We start from the raw sequence: 23,599 nt of genomic DNA, 5'->3' as shown, positions 1-23,599 counted from the left end.
GTGGAACTATCCTACGCTGCTCGTGGGTATGTAAATTAGTTCAACCATTGTGGAAAGCAGTATGGAGATTCCACAAAAAACTCAAAATAGAAATGCCATTTGACCTAGGCGTTCCACTCCTAGAAATTTACCCTAAGAATGCAGGAGCCCAGTTTTAAAAAGACATATGCACCTCTATGTTTATCACAGCACTACTTACAATAGCCAAGAAATGGAAGCAACCTATGTGTCCAACAGTAGATGAATGGATAAAGAAGATGTGGTACATAGACACAATTTGATATTATTCAACCATAAGAAGAAAACAAATCCTACCATTTGCAACAGCATGGATGGAGCTAGAGGGTGTTATGCTCATTGAAATAAGCCAGGCAGAAAAAGATAAGTATCAAATGATTTCACTCATCTGTGGAGTATAGGAACAAAGAAAACACTGAAGGAACAAAAGAGCAGCAGACTCACAGAACCCAAGAATGGACTGTTACCAAAAGGAAAGGGACTGGGGAGGATGGGTGGGAAGGGAGGGATGAGGGGAAAAAAAGCCGGGGGTGGGGGCATTACTATGAGCATTCATAATGTAGCGGGATCACGGAGAGGGCTCTACAACATAGAGAAGACAAGTAGGGATTCTACAGCATCTTACTATGCTTATGGACAGTGAATGTAATGGGGTATAGGAGGGGACTTGGTGGGTGGGAGTCTAGTAAGATAATGTTCCTCATGTAATTGTAACTTAATGTTACCAAAAAAAAGAAATTAGAGATTGGAAATATGTTACTAATAGAAGCTATCTTTGAACAGGAAGATAATAGATGATAACCAATTTATTATTTTGGATAGAGTATTCTTGGTTCAAGGCCCTTCTGTTTCATTAAATATATCATGCCATTCTCTTCTGGCCTGTAAGGTTTCTGTTGAGAAGCTTGATGATAGCCTGATGGGTTTTCCTTTGTAGGTGATCTTTTTCTCTCTCTGGCTGCTTTTAATACCCTGTTCTTGTCTGTAATGCTTCTCTGTATTCCTGTTCTCTGATTTCTATTCCATTAACAGTTTCTTCCACTTCATCCAGTCTGCTCTTAATTCCTTCCATTATTTGTTTCATTCCTCTTACTGCCCTCTGGAATTAATCCCTTAGCTCTTGCATATTTCTCTGCAGCTCCATCAGCATGGTTATGACTTTTATTTTGAATTCTTTTTCAGCAAGATTGGTTAGTTCATTCTCACCACACCCTCTATCTGGTGTTTGAGTGATTTTGGACTGAATCACATACTTCTGCCTTTCCTTGGTGATGGAATTGATTGCTGGCATGTGGCGTGTGTGTCAGCTAAGAGCACAAAGTCCCTTCCTGCTTGCTGATCGCCTTGCCCATCTCTGCTGTCTGTGCAGGTTACCTGCACACAGGTAGCAGCCTCTGGTTTAATTCCCTGAGCTGTCATGGGCAGGGTGGTCCTCGGGATTGCCTAGGGCACTGGCAGGAGTTGCAGGCAATCTGCATGTGTTTGCTGCAAGAGCAGAGCCCCTACATGCCTTCTGGACTTTGCACTGGATTCCTCTGCCTGTGTCAGTCAACAGGGTGCAGGGGGAAGCTTCTGGGTTAATACTCTGAGCTGCCCTGGGCTGGGGGCCTTTTGGATGGCTTAGGGCACTGTGGGGGTTGCAGGTGAGCAGCACGTGCTCGCTGTGAGAATAAGCCCCTTTGTGCCTTCCAGCTCTGCACTGTCTCTCTGCTGTCTGTGCCCGGAAGCTGCACACAAGGGCAGCCTCTGGGTCTGGCCTGGTTAGCTGCTTGCTGGGAGAAGACTGTGTGGTTGCTGTGGGCAGGGTTGCTCCCCGGCTGCTCTGCAGCAATGGCGGGTCAGCCAGTTTGCTTGCAGTGCTGGCAAGGGGCAATCAATGGCAGGCTGCTTATCACTATGAGGGGCTTCAGAGCTGCATTGCCACCCAGGGGATTAGGGCACCTGAAGTTCCTTAACATTCCCAGCCTGCTGGGATGAGTGTGCCAGGACGATTTTGTCCACCTGTTAAACCCTTGTCCCTTTAAGAATTTTTTAAAAATTAATGAATTAATTTTTTGGTATCATTAATATACAATAACATGAACAACATTGTAGTTACTAGATTCCCCCCATTATCAAGTTCCCACCACATACCCCATTACAGTCACTCTCCACCAGCATATTAAGATGCTATATAATCACTGCTTGTCTTCTCTGTGCTATACTGCCTTCCCCATGACCCCCCCATTATGTGTGCTAATCATGAGGCCCCTTTGTCCCCTTATCCCTCCCTTCCCACCCACCCTCCCCAGTCCCTTTCCCTTTGGTAACTGTTAGTCCATTCTTGGATTCTGTGAGTTTGCTGCTGTTTTGTTCCTTCAGTTTTTTTCTTTGTTCTTATGCTCCCCAGATGAGTGAAATCATTTGATAGCTGTCCCTCTCCACCTGGCTCACCTTTAAGACTTTTAAAGTGCCCGCTTTTCTTTTGTCCCAGGGCAGCCGGCTGTGGGGACCTATTTGCAGTCTTAGTCTCGGATTTTACTTTTCTTTTTCTCTAATATCCATTACACCATGCAATGTGGCCGTGCTCCCAGCGCAGATTACTAGGGTTGGTCATTTAGCAGTACTGTGCTTCCACTCCCTCCCCACTCTGACTCTTTTCCTCCCATGGGTGAGCTGGGGTGGGGGTGCGTGCTCGGGTCCCGCCGGGTCATGGCTTTGTATCTTACCCTTTTAATGAGATGCTGAGTCCTTGTAGATGTAGATGTAGCCTGGCTGTTGTACTGTATCTTCTGGGCTCTCTCTTAGGAATAGCTGTATTTGCTGTATTTTCAAAATATATATGGTTTGGGGAGGAGATTTCCACCACCCTACCCACACTGCCATCTTGAGAAGCTCCTCTTCACCGCTGAATTTTATCAAACATTTAGTGAATACCTAATACCCAACCTCCTTAAAGTTTTCCAAAAAGTAGAAGAGGAGGGAATACTCCCAAACTCTTTCTCTGAGGCCAGCATCACTCTAATACCAAAACCAGGTAAAGACACCACAAAAAAAGAAAATTATAGACCAGTATCCCCGGTTTGGGTCAGGCCGTTAAACACTACAATTGGACATCTAAGAGCTTTGCCATGAAATTTAAATTAGTCATTGAGAAAGAGGGCAGCTGCTTTGACAGGAAGCTCCATCCTGGCCTCGCAAACAACAATGAAGCAGTTTAAAGAGGCGAGATGTTTACCAAAAGCCATATCCTAAGGCTTGGTATGGGGAGTTCCTGGGGTTACAGTTTGAGGTTTGGATAATCTTAACCTAGCCTTGTTCTTATAGAGCAAATGAAAAGAAAATGAACTATCCAAGAATCTAAATTGAAATGCAAATAACACTCAGTTGTCTTAGGCAGGTTATTCTGTCCTGGAGAAATTACCTAGCTCCTCCTCCCCACATTCCTCACCTAACATTCTTTCACCATTTCTGATCAGGAGAAATAACAAAAAAATGAAATCCAAAGAAGCCATTCTACTGCTGGGTAACAGCCTCTGCATAAGGCTTGATGAGGAAGAATGTCTGACACCCGGCCCCCCTCCCCCAGCACCTGGTGCAGTGGGGATTTCATTAATTAGGGTCTCCTGTCCCATGTGCAGGACCGCAGGATTATGCAGAACTGCCAGCAAAGTGGAAGCAGCCCCGTGGTGTTTTAACACCCCTCACCTCCCCCCTCCCCACCCTGCTGAAAGGGCCCCTAAGGACTAAATCTGGATCATGCCTCTAGGCCAGATACCATGGGACTCTGATTTTTTAAGATAATATCTTTTGGAGAAATTATGGTTGGTTTCCTTTCCTTTTTCATAGGAAAGCAAGCTTGCAGGGGGTGGGTACACAGACATATACCTTTTCGGGTATAGTCTTGAAGCTCTCAGAACAGCAGAACAGCCCTCGTCCAGGTTCCACTAATTCCCTTGGACCCACAGCACTAACACCTAAGCCCTCAACTATTTCTCCTCTGTGGCCTTTGGGCTCACAGGCTATCTCAGGAAGCTGCTTCTTTCTCATCTCCTCATTACTTGATGGCATCACTACTTTTTCAGTCCCCTTTGGCCAAGAAAGTACAGTTCCTATTCAAGCAGGCTTGGGTGACCATGTCCTTTAGTCTAGCAGTGAAGGAATCACCTGAATTGGCTCTGCTTTGGTTAATAGCAAATCACATGACACCAGTTAGAGAAACCCCAGCTACACTTTTCTGAGAGAATGTGAGTCCCTCCTTGAACAGAGTAAGCTACAAGTTTGAGGAAGCAAGGAACAGACAAACCCAAAGTACCACTGACTTGGAGTTTTCCAGGTAGTGAGTCTTCAGCGATCCTCTCAGGCCTCATTTGCCACCTCTTGGTCTCCTCATTACTCATAAACACCTCCAGGCGGTGAGGGGGAACACTCCAGTGATGTAATTAAAGGAGGCATTACTTCTGAAGTAGAGACTGGGTCCTCTGTCTACACCAATGAATCAGAATGCAGGAAGCAGACAGCTGCCTCTGCAGGCTTCTTTGAGTTCTGCTGAGTTCTGATTTCTGATACCTAAGTGTCTTGCCAATGGGTTTCAGTCCTGGGCAAGTTCACTATGGATTCAATGTGACCAAAGAGATTGACAGCAATACGTTCTTGGGGTGAAAGGGTTATTCCCAACTTTATTCCCAGGTGGCAGGTCAGTCCCTAAAGTCCTGTTCACTCAGAGTGAGTCTGCATGCAGCAAGTCGGTCTCTGCCTCTGGGCCTCTCAGCCTGCACAGCCATCCTCTGGGCCTGTCTGTCCACACAGCCATCCTCTGGGCCCCTCTGTCCACACAGCTGTCCTCTGGGCCTCTCTGCATAGTCGTCCCACACAGCCGTCCTCTGGGCCTCTGTCCTCAGTGCTGTCACCACTCCAGCCTCTGCTCTGCTCTCCTGCAGCCTTGCAGCCCTGCCACCGTGTCACACCCAGAACACTGGGCAGGGTTCTTCATATAGAGTCAACAGCCATGTATTGCCCACAGGTGTGCAGTGAGCTAGTCAACCAACGCCAGGTGAGAATCCTCGCCACAGGAACTCTCATTTTATCCACACTAAGGCTGCTAAGTGATAATTTAACTCTCTCAAAAATATAGTATTTTATATACTTATACATAGGTTTCCAGGGTGACTTGGCCAAAGATGGTAGTATGAAAAACATATCACCAGATCCTTGCTTTGAGATTTGTCATCTCTCTGTGCCACTTGGCACAGATCATGGGAGGACATGTGTGGGGAAATAAGGTGGCCTAGATTAGATATAAGTTCTCTTCTCATCTGAGAGCCGGTGAACTGAAATAATGCTGTTGAGCTCAGTGGGTTTAAAATTGTCTGGTTGGTTTATGGGCTTGAAGATCAGATCACAGACCTGATCCAGATCCTGGGAGTTGGGAGATGACATAAAGATTTTAATTAAGATAACTCTGCTAAAGTGATGAGAGAGTAATTTAAAATAACCAATAATCTTGCATTAAAGTGTCCAGGAAGAGCTAAAAGTTTGAAAAGTGGAATTTCATGAAAACAAAGAATAAAAGACACCAATGCATCAAAAAATAAACATCTCTAGCCTTTCAGTCATCCTGTGTAATCAGAGAGTACCTTGCCCTAGTGTTTATCACTAGTGTGGCTGAGAAAAAATCTCCAACTCGTTCGCCTCTGAATAATATATAAATTACAGTTTCCCTGCAATGATGGCATGTCATTATTTTTTGAATGCCCAGAAAGAAATGTTCTGTCTGTCCTCTGAAGCTCTGTGTGCTGAGCCATGCTCGCCCACCTGTGGAGCTGGCAGAGCCCCCCTGTCCACCCTCCATCCTCTAGGTGCTGCTTTGTAGATCTAGCCTCTGTGCCCAACATTAACCAGTAGCGGCTCTGTTTAATCAACAACCTGGCCTCCTGCTCTGGGCTAATAATTTGCCAGCAAGCTCAAAATTCCCTGATTATCAATGGTATCTATGTAGAGATATTTTCCAGAGGGCAATTAGTAACTTGTGTGGGGGATAGAGCACTGAGGTAGTTTGGAGATGTGGCTTCTAGTTTCTACTTCATCTGACTCATGACCTTGGGAAAGTTATTTCATGAGTTGTTCCCTATGAAAAGACTGAGACTGTGAATAGACCTTAATTTGGTCTGTTAGAATATAATGAAACAGTCAAAGTAGCTAGATCCTGTTCTCCGAGTCTATTAAAGACTTCTATGATGAAATGGCATCTACTTTCTGATCCGAATCTATTCTCCAGTTCTTACAAAGCCAGACGTCCCAGTTATTAATTCCATTGCAAAGTTGGGAAGGGCCTGCAAGATGGGCATCTCTGAGGCTCTCAGGCTGGGCCCTGGGCTGCCCACTGTACACTCCCCACACACAGACACACACACTCTGAGAACCATAATATGGCTGATGAGTCTCACACTGGTTCATTTGTTCCAGCCAGAAACCACCTGTTTTCCTATTTCTTTTGAATCATGGTCAGAGAAGCTGTGCTTAAGGTCTCACAACTAGTATTGATGGGGCTGAAGATGACCCAGATCAGTGCTGTGAAGCAATTCCCACAAAACGTGTGACCCTCTGAAGCACCTCAATCTCACCATGCCTCAAAGAAGGCACAATTGAATGGACCAAAAAAAAAAAGTCCCTGACAAACTTGCAGCATTGAGAAAAAGAATTAGGTTGTCTTCTCTCTGAAAAAGTCAATGCAACCCTTTAGTGTTCATGGATTTCTACTTTTTTTCCTACTTCAAATGAGGCCAATTTAATAAACAAAAGTCAGACAAAATACATTTATTTAATAAACAAAATACATTGGTGAGGGGATACAGGTGTTTCCATAATAACTTGTTCTGGCACATGCTCCCTGCTGTGAGTGGCTCATAAGAATCTGGGTGGGGTATACGGAGAAAGGCTTTAGATCTTTTCACAAATTTCTTAGGATAGAGTTGCCCAAAGGTGATGATGACTCAGGCCACTGCTGAATTCTGTTTTTGCAGTTTTCAGAAAATACCCTATCTAACCAGTTTCTTTTTCCTACGTGCATTATGTGTGTGTGTGTGTGTGTCTGCATATTTGATAAATACACATACACACCAATTCCCCTTTTCATAAAATTTCCCCAAAAGTTAAAAACAAAAAACACAAAACCCAACAGCTAAATACTATGACATCCCAATTAGTAAACACAAAACAAAACGCTTTACAAAAATGAGTAAAATATACCACATGCACTCAGCTTCCACACGGTATTAGCCAAGTGAGGAGGCTGCTGGGGTGATGTCTGTAGTGGCGGCCAGCTCAGCGGAATTGCCATTCTCAGTTATTAAGTTACGTGTAAGACATGTGTGACCCACTGGATGTTTGTGAAGTGACGCTCGTGCTTCTGCTCATGCCCTGTTCGGTCCATCCCCCAGCAGCTGTCCGCCTCAGAGCCTGAGGGCCATTGCCAACTCCCATACTGCTACCTCGGGGTACCCAAGGCATTGGCGTGGAATGGTGACCTCCATGACTAGGGACCCACCTTGCATTGGATGGCCGCAGGCTTGTGGTGGGCCACCTATGGGATGCCCCGAGTGAGGTCCTGGACCCCCAGTTGGACTGTGAGGCAAATCAGAAGCTCTGGAGGAGCTGTGGCTGAATGCGTCAGAGGAAAGGTTACTAAAACCTAGTCTTTCGCTTTCAGACTTGAAAGCGTTCAATTGTGTTGCTCGACGCTCCAGCAGGCTTTGTATTCGTTCCGTAGATTCATTCTGAAACGTCAGTACCTCTTCTTCTATCTGTTGTGGTTTGGGGGGGGAAGCAAAAAGAAAGCTCATTTATTTTAAAAAATCTATAAACTACAGAAGCAATAATTATTGTGGTTTAAAGTGAATCATAAAATGTCCACTCAGGCTATTTTAAAGGATGTACATTTAAAAATCAAAGAGATGTACTGTAGGAATCATATATAACTTATATTGCTAAAATATATAAAAACAAGTTCTTAAAAGCAAAGGTCTTAACCTCTATTAAAATAATAAATGAAGGCAATTATCATCAATGGCTACTAAATCCACTAGGTAAAAACAATGAAAAAGAAAATGTATAAGGAAAATCTAGCCTTATTAGACATACCATCATGTCACTCTAATAAAATAAATATGGTATTGGTGTAGGAACCAGCAATTAGTAAAACAGAAACAGAATGAAGCTTGTAAGTTTTTAATGCAGAACGAAAGCACTAATTAATTTAATGGGAAAAACAACACAGGCACAAGTGGCCAACCACCTGGAGAAGAATAAAAATGGAACCTCATCTGATACCATATTCCACACAGATCAGAGCATTAAGGGATTAAGAGTGTAAGTGAAGGCACTGAACAAACAAAAACTATAAAGTTTCCATTGGAAAGTTAGGACACTCTATGTACTTAGAAATTAGTGGTTGGGTAGCCATCACAATCAGTTCTGGACAACTCACAGGCTTACAAATACATACAGCTGACTATAAATTTTTTTAATGTGAAAAAATACATAATAAAGTCAATGACAATGGGAAGAAGCTGATGGAGAACTTGTTAATGAATGAGAATACCTGATCCCACTCATCAAATATCACTTCAAAGTGGGACAACTAGACATTATACATCTTTTGATGTGATGCAAAAGGAAGTGTAACAGAGTAACCCTTACGAAAATTCCTCACCAAAATTTTTAAAAGGAAAAAAACTTTTTAATATAATCATGCCCCTAGATCTAATTACCAGATTACAGGAAATATAAAGTAAAGAGGAATGCATTAAGTGACACCATGAGGTTGGAATCAGCCAAATCCAAAGGTGAGAATTCCTACAGAGCAAATGACCCAGTCCACAATAATACAAGAAAGGGCAGGGGAGACCGAAAGGCTTAAAAGACAATCAAATGCAATGTCTAGACCGTGTTTGGGCCCCAGTCTAAATAAACCAAGAAGACATTTTTTAGATACAAAGGAAAATTTAAGTATGGACTGAGTATTAGGTAATCTTAAACATTTATTATAATTTTGTTAGTTAACACAGTGGAATTATGACTATGTTAAAGTAAAAGAGTCCTTATTTCCTTATCTGTGTTTGGAGTGAAATGATTCTATGCTGGGATTTGCTTTAAAATATTCCAGATACTCTGCCCCATATTCTGCCCCCCTAAAAAGCTGCATGTGGAGTGGGGAAACACATGAAATATTAGCAAGATACTGGTAACTGTTGAAGTTGGGTAATGAGTATTTGGGGACTTCATTGTACTAATTCTTAATAATTCCACTAATATTTTTGTGTATGTTTGAAAATTTCCATGACACAAAGATTTTTAAAAATAGGAAATAAAGAGTATTTTAAATAAATATTCAATTAGGTTTCAAGATATTTGAGGACTTAAACCAATAGTCATTGTTCTCTACAGAAACCTAGCTCAACGGATATGTTTAATTTTTGTGTATTTTTTTTTTACTAAGTTATCACTGATATACAATCTTATGAAGGTTTCACATGAGCAACATTGTGGTGACAAAATTCACCCATATTATCACGTCCCCTCTTATATGTCATTTTTTAAAGTGCCCTTTATAAAAAACACAATTTAGCATGGAAACACATGCAAATAAAAAACTACCACATAATGTGATCAGAAGTAATAACAGATTTATAAGGTGAAGCAGAAATACAAAGGGATGGAGTAAGTCACTGTATAGGGGAAGAAGAGTAGGGCAAAGAAGTCTTCTCAGAGAAGGTGACAGAGACTGGATTCTGAAGGAAAAGCACAAGTTTACCAGAAGACAAGGGAAGGGAAAGATATTTTCAGCAGAGGGAACATGGGCAAAGGCATGCAAAATGATAAAATGTGTGTGGGGAATTACAAATAGGACTTTGGTAGGGTGAATTTGAAAATTATTAAACTCTAAGTGCTCAAGTGTTACAAAGGTTTAAAGAGGGCATTTCGTAATGAAGGTTGAAAGAGAACTTAGATTAGACACAATGCTTCTTTTAAGGGAAAGGTATTAAATTGTCTGTGGTGACTTCTGAGTGGTGGGATTAAAGACATTTTAATTTCTATTTGTTTCTCTATAATTGCCAAATTTAAAAAAATGTGTATTTGTAAAATAACTTTTCTACTCTTTAATATCTACATATAAAATACCCAATTCATATAGAATTAAATTAATATATCTGCAAGGATTCAAATAACTTCAAATTTTTCTTTTAAATATTTTTCTTTCTTTTCTATTTTAAATTTTCAAAACTCCATTTATTAAGAACATTTAATTCAAAGGACCTAATAAATGATAGGCTTGTACTGAGGATTTAACTAATTTGAATGCCTTGTATATTATTTGAAGGAAACTCATGATAAAAATGTTAAACACATTAATGCTTATCCACTTTTATTCAGTAAGCACAGCTTCAATTTTGTTTTGAATTAGTTTTGTCATTTAAGAAACTCAGAATATTTTTCAATAAAAATTAAAACTAATTAAGAAGGGTGGTTTCACTGAATATAAGACTTCTGAGACTTCTCTCCTAACCTATCTTTTCTGAAATCAAATGTGATATTTTTGTGTGAATACTTTCAGTTTGAAATGTCCTATAAGATATTCCAATTGTCAGTTCTTATTTAAAAACTACCAACCATGTTATTGATACTAAGTGAAATATTCAGGAAAAATTAAAGGAAATGATAAAACAAAGAAAAGCCTATTTATACTTGGAAATACTGCCACTTTTTATGCATGTATGAAATTCACATAGAATTTTAACGTTTATAGTTATGTTGTCATTTTGCTGAAATTTAATGTAAATGAAGCACAAGAAAAGTTGCAGTAAGACCTCATGTGAGCCTCAACTGAGGCTTACTCTGCTGGTGACCTGGAGGACAGTTCTTGGTTCATTTGGAGGCTCAAAGCAATCTTCAAACAGAATTATTATTCATCTAGAAACAACTAACATTCTCTCTGGTTCCACCTCTATTTTCAGATGACTGTTTCTTATCTGTACAATCAGTAAGCACAAAGTACAGAAAATATAGATGTTACGATGTTTACAAATCATACCATGGGTGTATCACGGCCTTGGGAGTAACCAACTGGCTGACCCCAAACTGCTTTATATTCATGCACTTCACTTGAAATGTAAACATGAGCCCTAAAAATCAAGTAGCAACTCAAAGCACTGTAGATTTATTCCACTGTTTCTTTTATTATTTTTAATACTAAATGACCTTATGCATGTCCATTATCAAAATAATGTAAACCATCACAACCAGTCTCCTATATTAATATAGCCACTATAAGCATTAGTTCAATTCACTTTAAGTGTGATTTGTCTTTATTTTATTCAACACCTCATAAGCATTTTCCCCATTATTACTATCTTTGTAGCCATCATTTAAATGGTTGAGTAAGATTTTAAGTGGCTTGGTCATGAGCACTTAATTATTTTAGATGGTTAGGTGTTTTAAACCATTATAAATGATGCCATAATTAACATATTTATGCATATTGCTTTTACTGTATTCAGGATTTCTTTTCTCTAAATTCTTTGCTTAACATTTTCAAAGATCAATACATACTTCCAAATTGCTTTCCAAAATGCACTAACAATGTATGAGAGTTCCACTGCACTTCTGGCAATGCTATCAGCTCTATGCCAACATTTTACCTGGTTTTGTAGAACATAAAGGCCTTAGTTCATATATTGAAATTAGACTACACCTAAGATACTTATTAGCACTCTTTAACTGAGCCACTAGGTGGAGCTACAAATACAAATAAAACTACCAATATTTCTCTCTCAACACTGTTACAGAAATAGTATAGGTTTTTCTTTTAGTGATAATTTTGAAGCATAAGAGATGGAACTTTAGATTAAATTTCAAATATGCAAGTTGAAATCAGGCAGATTTATGAATTCTGTACATGGGACAACTACATTTTTCTAAAAATTTATATGTGTTTCAATCTGCCCATCTTGAACGAGAAACATAATTGAGATCAATTTCAGAGGCAAGTAACTGTCAAAGGAGCCAGTAATAAAGACAGCTGAGCCAGCGAAATAGCAACACCTTAAGACCATATTTTCTTAATATAAATGAGGTATTCTACTTTTATCACAAGAACTGTAGAAAACAGAGGAAAATCTATGGGCCAATTAATAGTCCAGAAGCAATGACAATTTTTAATAGACAGAACCCTTAGGCACATGGTAACTTACAAGGGACCAATGCACCTAAGACCATACCAGCTGCTGAGAACTTATGGCTCAGGAATTCTGGAACATAACATTCAATCCTGGATACAACTGATATTCTACTACTACTCAAAACAAATGTCTTTCCTCTCTTTCTTTCTCTAAATCTTCTGCCCATTATTCTTTCTCCAAACACACACAGACATAGAGCCTCAGTACCTTAAAAGATACAAGTGAATTTAGGGATTCTTGTTCTAATGTATATGACAGAATAAGTAAAAAAAAATAAAGATACATCTAGAAATAATATTTTCAGCCTAACTCTTCATCTGTGTAAAACTGGTTTTACCTTGTTTTCTAGTAATCTACCAATCTGTACAGTGCCAGACCAAGGATGAATGAATAAAGTATATTCCTAATCCTTATTCCTTGTCTCTCCCAAGCAATTACTAAAGTTTTTTCCTTTACTATCCAACTTTTTCTCCAATTTATTTAGGTAAGAACAAAAGTTTTTTGATTACTGCTTCAATTTACTTGCTCGTAATTGGTTTGTTTAAATTTTGTGTTTCTTCCTTTGTCAGTCTTGGAAGGTTGTATTTTTCTCAGAAGTTGTCCATTTCTTCTAGGAATCCATATGTTAGCATATAGGTTTTCATAGTATTCTCTAATAATTCTTTGTATTTCTGTGGTGTCTGTCGTGATTTCTCCTTTCTCATTTCTGATTCTGTTGATGTGTGTTGATTCTCTTTTTCTCTTAATAAGTTTGGCTAGAGGCTTATCTATTTTGTTTATTTTCTCAAAGAACCAGCTCTTGGTTTCATTGATTTTTTCTATTGTTTAATTCTTCTCAATTTTATTTATGTCTTCTCTGATCTTTATTATGTCCCTCCTTTTACTGACTTTAGGCCTCATTTGTTCTTCTTTCTCCAATTTCAATAATTGTGAATTAGACTATTCATTTGGGATTGTTCTTCCTTCCTTAAGTATGCCTGGATTGCTATATACTTTCCTTTGCTGTGTCCCACAGAAGTTGGGGCTTTGTGTTGTTGTTGTCATTTGTTTCCATATATTCCTTGATCTCTATTTTAATTTGTTCGTTGACCCATTGATTATTTAGGAGCATGTTGTTAAGCTTTCATGTGTTTGTGAGCCTTTTTGTTTTCTTTGTACAATTTATTTCTAGTTTTATACCTTTGTGGTCTGGGAAGTTGGTTGGTAGAATTTCAATCTTTTTGAATTTACTGAGGCACATTTTGCGGCCTAGTGTGTAGTCTATTCTGGAGAATGTTCCATGTGCCCTTGAGAAGAATGTGCATCCTGTTGCTTTTGGATGTAGAGTTCTACAGATGTCTATTAGGTCCATCTGTTCTAGTGTGTTGTTCAGTGCCTCTGTGTCCTTACTTATTTTCTGTCCAGTGGATCCATCCTTTGGAGTGAGTGGCGTGTTGAAGTCTCCTAAAATGAATGCATTGCATTCTATTTCCTCCTTTAGTTCTGTTAGTATTTGTTTCACATATGTTGGTGCTCCTGTGTTGGGTGCATATATATTTATAATGGTTATATCCTCTTGTTGGACTGAGCCCTTTATCATTATGTAATGTCCTTCTTTATCTCTTGTTACTTTCTTTGTTTTGAAATCTATTTTGTCTGATACTAGTACTGCAACACCTGCTTTTTTCCCCCTGTTGTTTGCGTGAAATATCTTTTTCCATCCCTTGACATTTAGTCTGTGCATGTCTTTGGGTCTGAGGTGCGTCTCTTGTAAGCAGCATATAGATGGGTCTTGCTTTTTTATCCATTCTATTACTCTGTGTCTTTTGATTGGTGCATACAGTCCATTTACATGTAGGGTGATTATTGAAAGATATGTACTTATTGCCATTGCTGGCTTTACATTCATGGTTACTAAAGGTTCAAGGTTAGCTTCTTTGGTATCTTACTGTCTAACTTAACTCGCTTATTGAGCTGTTATAAACACTGTCTGGTGATTCTTTATTTCTCTCCCTTCTTATTCCTCCTCCTCCATTCTTTATATGTTGGTTGTTTTATTCTGTGCTCTTTTGTGTTTCCTCTGGTGACATCTATTTAGTCTTAGGAGTGCTCCCACCTAGAGCAGTCCCTCTAAAATACCTGTAGAGGTGGTTTGTGGGAGGCAAATGCACTCCACTTTTGCTTGTCTGGGAATTGTTTAATCCCTCCTTCATATTTAAATGATAATTGTGCTGGATACACAGTATTCTTGGTTCAAGGCCCTTCTGTTTCATTGCATTAAATATATCATGCCATTCTCTTCTGGCCTGTAAGGTTTCTGTTGAGAAGTCTGATGATAGCCTGATGGGTTTTCCTTTGTAGGTGACCTTTTTCCTCTCTCTAGCTGCCTTTAAAACTCTGTCCTTGTCCTTGATCTTTGCCATTTTAATTATTATGTGTCTTGGTGTTGTCCTCTTTGGGTCCCTTCTATTGGGAGTTCAGTGTGCTTCTGTAGTCTGAGCAACTATTTCCTATCCCAGTTTGGGGAAGTTTTTAGCAATTATTTCTTCAAAGACACTTTCTATCCCTTTTTCTCTTCTTCTTCTTCTTCTGGTACCCCTATAATGTGGATATTGTTCCTTTTGGTTGGTCACACAGTTCTCTTAATATTCTTTCATTCCTGGAGATCCTTTTATCTCTCTCTGTGTCAGCTTCTCTGCATTCCTGTTCTCTGATTTCTATTCCATTAATGGCCTCTTGCACGTCATCTGCTCTTAAGTCCTTCCAGAGATTGTTTCATTTCTGTAATCTCCCTCCAGACTTTATCCCTTAGCTCTTGCATATTTCTCTGAAGATCCATCTGCATGGTTATGACCTTTATTTTGAATTCTTTTTCAGGAAGATTGGTTAGGTTTACTCCTTCTCAGGGGTTGTCTCTGTTAGTTTGGTCTGGATCAAATTCTTCTGCTTTTTCATGGCGATAGAGGTAGTTGTGTGGAGCTGGCGCATGTGATGGCTGGGAGAACGTCCCTTCTTGCTGGTTTGTGGCCTTCCTCTCCTGGGAGAACAGTGACCCCTAGTGGCTTGTGCTGGGCAGCTGCTCGAAGACAGGGTGTCTGATTCTTGCTGAGCTGCTGTGGATGAAGCTCTTCCCAGTTGCTCTGGGCATGGCCACTGCCTCTATGGTGGAGTTGCGCCAGAGGGGGAACGGGCCGGAGGCTGTTTATCAAAATGAGGGGCCTCCGTGCTGCGCAGGTGGTTGGGGCACCCGGAGTTCCCTGGGATTCCCAGTTACTGGGCCGATTGTGCTGGGGCGCTTCCATCCAGCTGTGAAGCCCCTGTCCCTTTAAGATTTTCAAAGGGCACTCGCTTTTCTTTGTCCCAGGGGTGCCAGCAGTGGGGACCCACTCACAGGTCTTCCTGTCCTGTTTCCCTAGCATCCAGCACACCACACACTGTGTGTCTGTGCTGCAGTGCAGATGGCTGTGGCTGGCTATTTAGCAGTCCTGGGCTCCCTCTCCCTCCCCGCTCTGACTCCTCTCCTCCTGCCAGGAGCTGGGGTGAGGGGCGCTCGGGTCGCACATGGCTGTAGCGTGTATCTCACTCCCTTTGTGAGACACTGGGTTCTCGCAGGTTGTGGATGTAGTCTGGCTTTTGCCCTGTGTCTTCTGGTCTCTCTTTTAGGAATAGTTGTATTTGTTGTATTTTCAATAATATATATGGTTTTGACTGGAACAAATAGTTCAAAAATTCATATGGAACTACTAAATATCCCAAATAGCCAAAGCAATCCTGAGAAGGAAAAGTAAAGTCGGGGGTATCTTGCTCCCCAACTTCAAGCTCTACTACAAAGCCACAGTAATCAAGACAATTTGGTACCGGCACAAGAACAGAGCCACAGACCAGTGGAACAGAATAGAGACTCCAAACATTAACCCAAACATATATGGTCAATTAATATATGATAAAGGAGCCATGGACATACAATGGGGAAATGACAGTCTCTTCAACAGCTGGTGTTGGCAAAACTGGACAGGTACATATAAGAGAATGAAACTGGATCATTGTCTAACCCCATACACAAAAGTAAATTTGAAGTGGATCAAAGATCTGAATGTAAGTCATGAAACTATAAAACTCTCAGAAAAAAACATAGGCAAAAATCTCTTGGACAGAAACATGAGCGACTTCTTTATGAACATATCTCCCCAGGCAAGGGAAACAAAAGCAAAACTGAACAGGTGGGACTATATCAAGCTGAAAAGCTTCTGTACAGCAAAGGACACCATCAATAGATTGAAAAGGTACCCTACAGTATGGGAGAATATATTCATAAATGAGAGATCCGATAAAGGGTTGACATCCAAATATAAAGAGCTCACATGCCTCAACAAAAAAAAGCAAATAATCCAATTAAAAATGGGCAGAGGAGCTGAATAAACAGTTCTCTAAAGAAGAAATTCAGATGGCCAACAGACACATGAAAAGATGTTCCACATTGCTTATCATCAGAGAAATGCAAATTAAAACCACAATGAGATATCACCTCACACCAGTAAGGAATATCACCATCCAAAAGACAAACAACAACAAATGTTGGCGAGGTTGCGGAGTAAGGGGAACCCTCCTACACTGCTGGTGGGAATTTAAATTAGTTCAAGCATTGTGGAAGGCAGTATGGAGGGTTCCTCGAAATGCTTAAAATAGAAATACCGTTTGACCCAGCAGTTCCACTCCTAGGAATTTACCCTAAGAATGCAGCAGCCCAGTTTGAAAAAGACAGATGCACCCCTATGTTATCGCAGCACTATTTACAACAGCCAGGAAATGGAAGCAACCTAAGTGTCCATCAGTAGTTGAATGGATAAAGAAGAGGTGGTACATATACACAATGGAATATTATTCAGCCATAGGAAGAAAACAAATCCTACCATTTGCAACAACATGGGTGGAGCTAGAGGGTATTATGCTCAGTGAAATAAGCCAGGCAGAGAAATACAAGTACCAAATGATTTCACTCATATGTGGAGTATAAGAACAAAGAAAAACTGAAGGAACAAAACAGCAGAATCACAGAACCCAAGAATGGACTAACAGTTACCAAAGGGAAAGGGACTGGGGAGGATGGCTGGCAAGGGAGGGTAAGGGTGGGGAAAAGAAAGGGAGCATTACAATTAGTATGTATAATATGGGGGGGGTACAGGGCAGGCTCTACAACACAGAGAAGACAAGTAGTGATTTTACAGCATCTTACTACGCTGATGGACAGTGACTGTGAAGGTGCCTGTGGGGGGGACTTGGTGAAGGGGGGATCCTAGTAAACATAATGTTCTTCATGTAATTGTAGATTAATGATACCAAATATGTATGTGTATATATATATATATATATATATATATATATATATATATATATATATATATATATATATGGTTTTGGGAGGAAATTTCCACTGCTCTACTCATGCCGCCATCTTGACTCCACCTCCCCACAATTACTTTTTTCTATTACTTATACCTGTTGTTGTATGAGTGCCCTGCGGTAGGAGACCCTCTGTTCAAGCTCCCGAAGCTCTCGATCATCTTGTGCCTCAGCCTGCAGCTTGATTTTGCTGTGATATGCATTCAGCAGCTCCAGTTTCTGCTGCAGCTGCATTTTCAAAACCTGGCACTCTGCCTCCTGTGCTTCATCCAAATGCAGCTGAAAGAGAGAAAGAAAACAGATATATCCTCCTATGAGCTATGAGCTATCTTTTCATGACGTCTGGAAAGGAGGAGGTGTAAGTTAAGACAGACTACTCTTCTATAGGGCACAGCTGTTCTCGCTTACATCTTGGAGTAAACGTCTCCGAAAAAAGGAAAACATAGTACCAATGATGGCATTATAAGGAAAAAGCTATCATAAGCTACTTGGATGATGCCTAAATAATCATTATTTTTTTAAAGAAAAATATAGATTCTGATTGATATAAGACTCTGAATCTTTTCTCTCCAGTGGAAATAACTATAGAACAGGGACAAGCATGCTACAGCTTATGGGCCAAATCTGAACAGCTACCTGATTTTTGTTTTTGTTTTTCAACAGCCCACTAATTAGGAATGGTTTTTACAATCTGAAATGGACATATTTTAAATGGCAATGTAAATACCCACATAATAACCCCAATTTTTCCTCCTGGCCCACAAAGCCTAAAATATTTACTATCTGGCCAATTAAGAAAATATCCGTAAACTTAACATAGCAGATATTTTGTATCTGCACTCAAATGGAACCACCTGGATTCCCAATCAAGTACTACTTTTCAAACTCTGCTTAACAAAGCTGCTTCTCCAATCTTGATATGCTGCTGGTGTATGTACTAAACCCCTGCAAGGCACCAGCAGAGAGCCTATGGAGAACCTCATGTCCAAGTGTATCAAAGAGGATTATATATACATCATGCATATTTCCAAGCAATGCTGAGAACAAGAAGAATATGGACCAGCAGCACTATTTCCCAAGGTGCCGCAGAGTTTTCATTTCCACCTTAATATTTTAATTGTTGGGATTTTATTAATGTGGTGGAAGGAAAGGGGCACTATATTTGTTTTGCCTAAGTAAAATAAACTTACGGCTTGAGTGGAGAGCATTTCACGAATGCTGTGGTCACACTGCTCAGCTAAGATGGCTAACTTCCGGGTCTGCTCCTCCTTAAGCCGTTTCAGAACAGCTTTGCGCTCACTCTTTGGTGTAGATTCCCGTAAGAGTTTTCTTAAAGCTTTGTACTGTCTGGTTTGGATTTTACAGGTGTCCTGGAACTGCTTTTTGATTTGGAGTTTTTTAGACTGTAAAGAAAAGAAGCAAGACATATAATTTTTAACATATGGCATTTGGTATAGCTTATGCTTACATGAAAAGGCTAGAATAGAAAAGAAGAGGAAACAAAAACTCAGATCATAAGGTGACAGGTACCTCTATACTTGGGTCAAACCATTGGATTCCATGCAATTTTATAACAAACTCTAAAACATAAGAATACCAAGAACTTCATTTATCATAGTACTTCAGGCAACATTTATTTTGTTTTTAATTTAGTGAAGTGAGTAAATATTAAAATTACCTTTGATAACTGTGTATATAGATGGCAGAAAATTATATTTCTTTTCATGCACTTAGTATATATAAAATAATTTTACTGGCCAGTCAGTATTTTATCAGATCTCTGAAGCAGAAAATAAGTATATTTACTCTGTTCCTTGTCTAAGACATTTTGCTCCAATTTCTTTTAATGACAATCTCAACTGTAAATATAGTCTGTGATGGACCCCATAAAAGTAGGGTACTAGTAACTGACTGATACTGTTATTACAATTGTCTTTTCCTTACGATACTGAACTAGGTAGAAACTACTTCATAAGGGTTTACTCTTTAGCACCATGAGCAAAAACCTGAAAGTTAACTAATCTTTCAAAGGTCAAAGAAAAGTTATGAGGCAAGGGAAGGGACAACAACCCTTCTTGCGGTAATGATAACAGACATGAACTACATAAGCAGTTTTGAGATAAAATAATTTGGGTTCAGAAACAGAAAAACTCTGGCTTTAAATCACAGGTTAATTTTTCTGTGAACTCAAGTTTTAACAAAACTTAGTAAGATGAGATATATTTTATAAGGTATATCCCTCAAGCCTACAAGTAACAACACTCATTTACTACACAAAGGCAGAACCTATAGTTGAAATTATTTCCCTCAATATATATATTGCCAGATATTGAATGGTTGAGTCAGTGTGCAGATGCATGTATGACCAAACACTCTTGTCAAGGAACTAGTTCACGCTTTTTGCTCCAATACTACAAAATCAAATATATATCCTTTTCTGCATTTTACACCAATTGAGGTACTAAGCCATAGTTATGTACCTTTATTCTGTGAAGGGTCAAGAAATGTCTAGCTAGAAAGACAAACTCTTGGTTTAGTTGGCTTAGCACTGCTCTTAAATACTGCCCTTGGTTAATAAAATTCCTCCATGTTAGGAATGGAACAATGAAATTTAGAATTCTCTTCTGACTTTGTGTAACAGACTCCATTCTTTAAAAAACTTTTAAATATTCAAATATTTTTGCCAAGAAAACTATAGTACTCCGTATCACTAGCTAATGACAAAAAGGAATGCCCTGAAATTTTTTTTTAACAAGATTAATACTTATACCAAGAATTAACTACATCCCACAATGTTTCGCTCAAGTGAAAGCAGGATAAACGTGTTCCAGTTGTTTCTTAATCACTTAATACTGACAAAACATCACCTGATGGCAGATGAAGAAATGGCAGATAGACAATAGGTGTTTACCCAAGTCATTCCACAGAAATGGTGCCCAGTGTCTACAAATACTGTCAGCTTATCTAAGTGTGCACACTGACGTCCTCCTATCCCCCTTAAAGTCTTGGAGAAAGCTGGAATAGTTGCCACTATTGCAGTTGAGCTATTACTTAGTAAATAAAAATTTACCTAAAAAAATTGCAACTGTTACTTACATAAATGAAATGACCTGGTGTTAAAATAGAGTCTGTTTTCTCCACAAAGGGACTAGGGTTACCAAAGGGAAGGGATTGGGGATCGTGGGTGGGGAGGGAGGGAGAAGGGGATTAAAGGGCACTATAATTAGCACTCACAATATAGGTGGGTCATGGGGAAGGCAGTACAGCACGGAGAAGACAAGTAATGACTCTGTAGTGTCTTCCTACGCTGATGGACAGTGACTGCAGTGGGGTTGGAGGGTGATAGTATGAGTGAATTGATAGTATGAGTGAATGTTGAAACCACAATGTGCTCTTGTGAAACCTTCATAAGATTGTTTATCAATGATACCTTAATTTAAAGAAAAAGAGTCTGTTTTGTTCAAATTGTGCAAGTAGGTAGATATATACAACTAAGAGGAACATGGTGATTTTCTTTCCCACTAAAGTAACAGAAGAATTTCTTTAATGGAAAATCTTGAGCTTAAGTATCACGAGAAGGAAGCTTTCTATCCAAGGTCTGACTATGATTGTGAAACATTATTTTTCCCCTTGATTTTTTAATAGTATCTGTGAGAATAAGACTAGTGTTGTACAAGCTTTCAAACTGAGAAGGCTGTAACAACAGGGAAAAAAAGGAAGGGTTAAACAGCAAACAACTAACCTATGCCAAGCCCCAGAGAAATGAAGTCGTATCAGATTTGTGGTCTGACCAAAGAAAACCAGGAAGCTTTCAGTGTGGTTTACTTCTGGGTGCTGCTCACTTTAAAATTGTAATTAATTTTATAGACATGCTTTAAATATCTTTTGGTGGGAAACTGTACTGTGTAGCTACTACAAAGACAAAATAAATCTGGACAATCATTAAGAATTCTAATTTTCATAAGCATTAACTAATTATGGTTATGTGGGTAGTCAACATATGAGCCACTCTGGAAGCGATGTTCATTAGCTGTTTTGAAGATACAGCAAAGTAACATTTTACTTAGATTCACAAGGAAAGGGTGAATCTTAGCTTTGCTTCTGTATTTTGTTCAGGACAACCTGTATGAATGGAGCTGAATAGGAATCAGAGATACCTCTGATTTTGCTTCTGGTTTTGACACAGATTACTTCTGTGAGTGAAGTTCACTTCACTTCAGGACAGTTATTCAGGTAAGTGTTGTTACATGATAGTTCTATAATTAAATTGTCAAAGAGTTTGAAAAAGGGGGTAAAGAAGATACTGTGGGATCTGGGCCTTATTGGATGTAAATAAAAGTTTAAAATGTGCAGACTTGTACAGATTAATTGACGTACTACTATGGATGACAACATATATAGTGGGTTGTTTCAGTTTTTTGTTTATTAAGATGCATGTGATTAAACTTCACATATTTATTACAAGTTATAAAATTTGAAAATTCCTTGGAATTGTTAACTCTGGTTAATTCTGGTAGAGGGGCCTGGACCAGGTGGCTTAAAGGACAAGGAGAGGGAAACCTTTAACTTTATAATAAATACACTTCGGCATCTTTTGAATTTTGTATCCTATGAATAAATTCGTCTGTGCAAAGCAAATACAAAATTTAAAGTCCTTAGATATTATATATCACCAACACTTGTCTTTCCTTATTTGTCTACAAGAGGGCATATAATAATAGCTTGCTTCACTCTGATGTGCTAATTAAAAAAATACACTCCAACTACACATGCCCTGGTCTTACCTATGCTACCAAGCACAGAAAGAATGGGAGTAACAATGTGATAATTCCACTATTCTTCTTAGGATGAGTATAGACAATGAAGGGAGAGGGAGTAAAAAGGCATTTTTCATTCACTGGTTTCTGTACTAATCAAGAACTTACTGCCTCTTTTGGATACAAATCACATTCAGAGGAAATAAGATCCCAAAACTATAGAACTTGGAACAACAGAGAGAAGCCAACAGGTTAGTATGTTGATATATATTTGTAGTATCAACATTGGACATCTGGGTACAGTTAAAATAAGAATTTTGAATCTCATTTATGGCACTTTCTGCAGTGAAAATGTTCTGGCCATTTTTTGGTACTCTGCTGAGAAATACATAAGCAGAAATCTGTAGCTACAGACCCTCTACATCAAAACTAACCAAGCATGCTTAAAATGAAAAGAAAAAAAGCTTATTCAATTTCTTTATGGCAGACATCTGGCTTAGACTTTTAGTGTTTACATGATGCCTTTTATCTGTTCTCCTTTGTCAAGAAGCTTAGGCTAAAGGTACCTTTAGACTCTTAGACTGTTGTTGAACCTCCATGGCATGCTTTCGCCTTAGTCCTTGTTCTCTCCGTTTATTATGCTCCAGCTGGTTAGTGAGCTCGGCTTGATGCTGCAGTCTGATCAGCTCAGAGCGCATCTTCTGCCTTGTGTTGAGCTGGCGGAACTCCAGTTCTTGCATGGATTCGTGATGTCGCAGTAGCGTTGCATGCTCCAAGTCCATTTGAGTCTGCCTCTTATTTAACTCCTAATTCATAACAAAAGACAAAGGCATAATTTACTGATGTACAGTGCCAGGCGAAAAAAATCCTAAGAAGCAGAATAACCAGGATATAGATGTAATCCTCTGATTTAATAATGGCTGCACAGTAAATATTAGGGTTTTATTACTGTAACTGTAGAAAATGGGCAATTGGTAGCATAATTTCCTTATCTGTTCATTAGCTATTTATACTATTTTTAGCAATAAGCTTAAGATATATCAAATCTGTCCCAAGAGACTTAATGTCCTTTCCACTCTCTTTCATTTATGTTTCCTAATTTTGTATTTGAAGAGGACTTCTAAGTCATCCTTTGAATTTCTTCAGTGTATACATTCAATTCTATTACATGCAGTATACCCAGTATAGTGTAGTGGTTAAGAACACAAGACTCTAATAACAATGAAGCAA

At 39.3% G+C, this 23,599-nt stretch overlaps 1 protein-coding gene across 1 annotated transcript in view; it reads right to left on the bottom strand.

Annotated features, from left to right (window-relative positions):
• Positions 1-6,704: 6,704 nt before the first annotated feature.
• LOC130683481 (serine/threonine-protein kinase TAO1-like) overlaps positions 6,705-23,599 on the bottom strand; it is a 57,958-nt gene continuing 41,063 nt past the window's right edge. Inside the window, 5 exon segments of the mRNA XM_057501133.1 lie at positions 6,705-7,536; positions 7,539-7,799; positions 17,709-17,891; positions 18,803-19,015; positions 22,936-23,175. Of these exon segments, the coding sequence (XP_057357116.1) occupies positions 7,351-7,536; positions 7,539-7,799; positions 17,709-17,891; positions 18,803-19,015; positions 22,936-23,175 (1,083 nt within the window). The 3' untranslated portion in view covers positions 6,705-7,350.

Source organism: Manis pentadactyla, chromosome 4, assembly GCF_030020395.1.
Source record: "Manis pentadactyla isolate mManPen7 chromosome 4, mManPen7.hap1, whole genome shotgun sequence".
Classification (NCBI taxonomy): Eukaryota; Metazoa; Chordata; class Mammalia; order Pholidota; family Manidae; genus Manis; species Manis pentadactyla.
The sequence above is the reverse complement of the archived record's forward strand: the minus strand, read 5'-3'. Positions and strand labels throughout refer to the sequence as shown.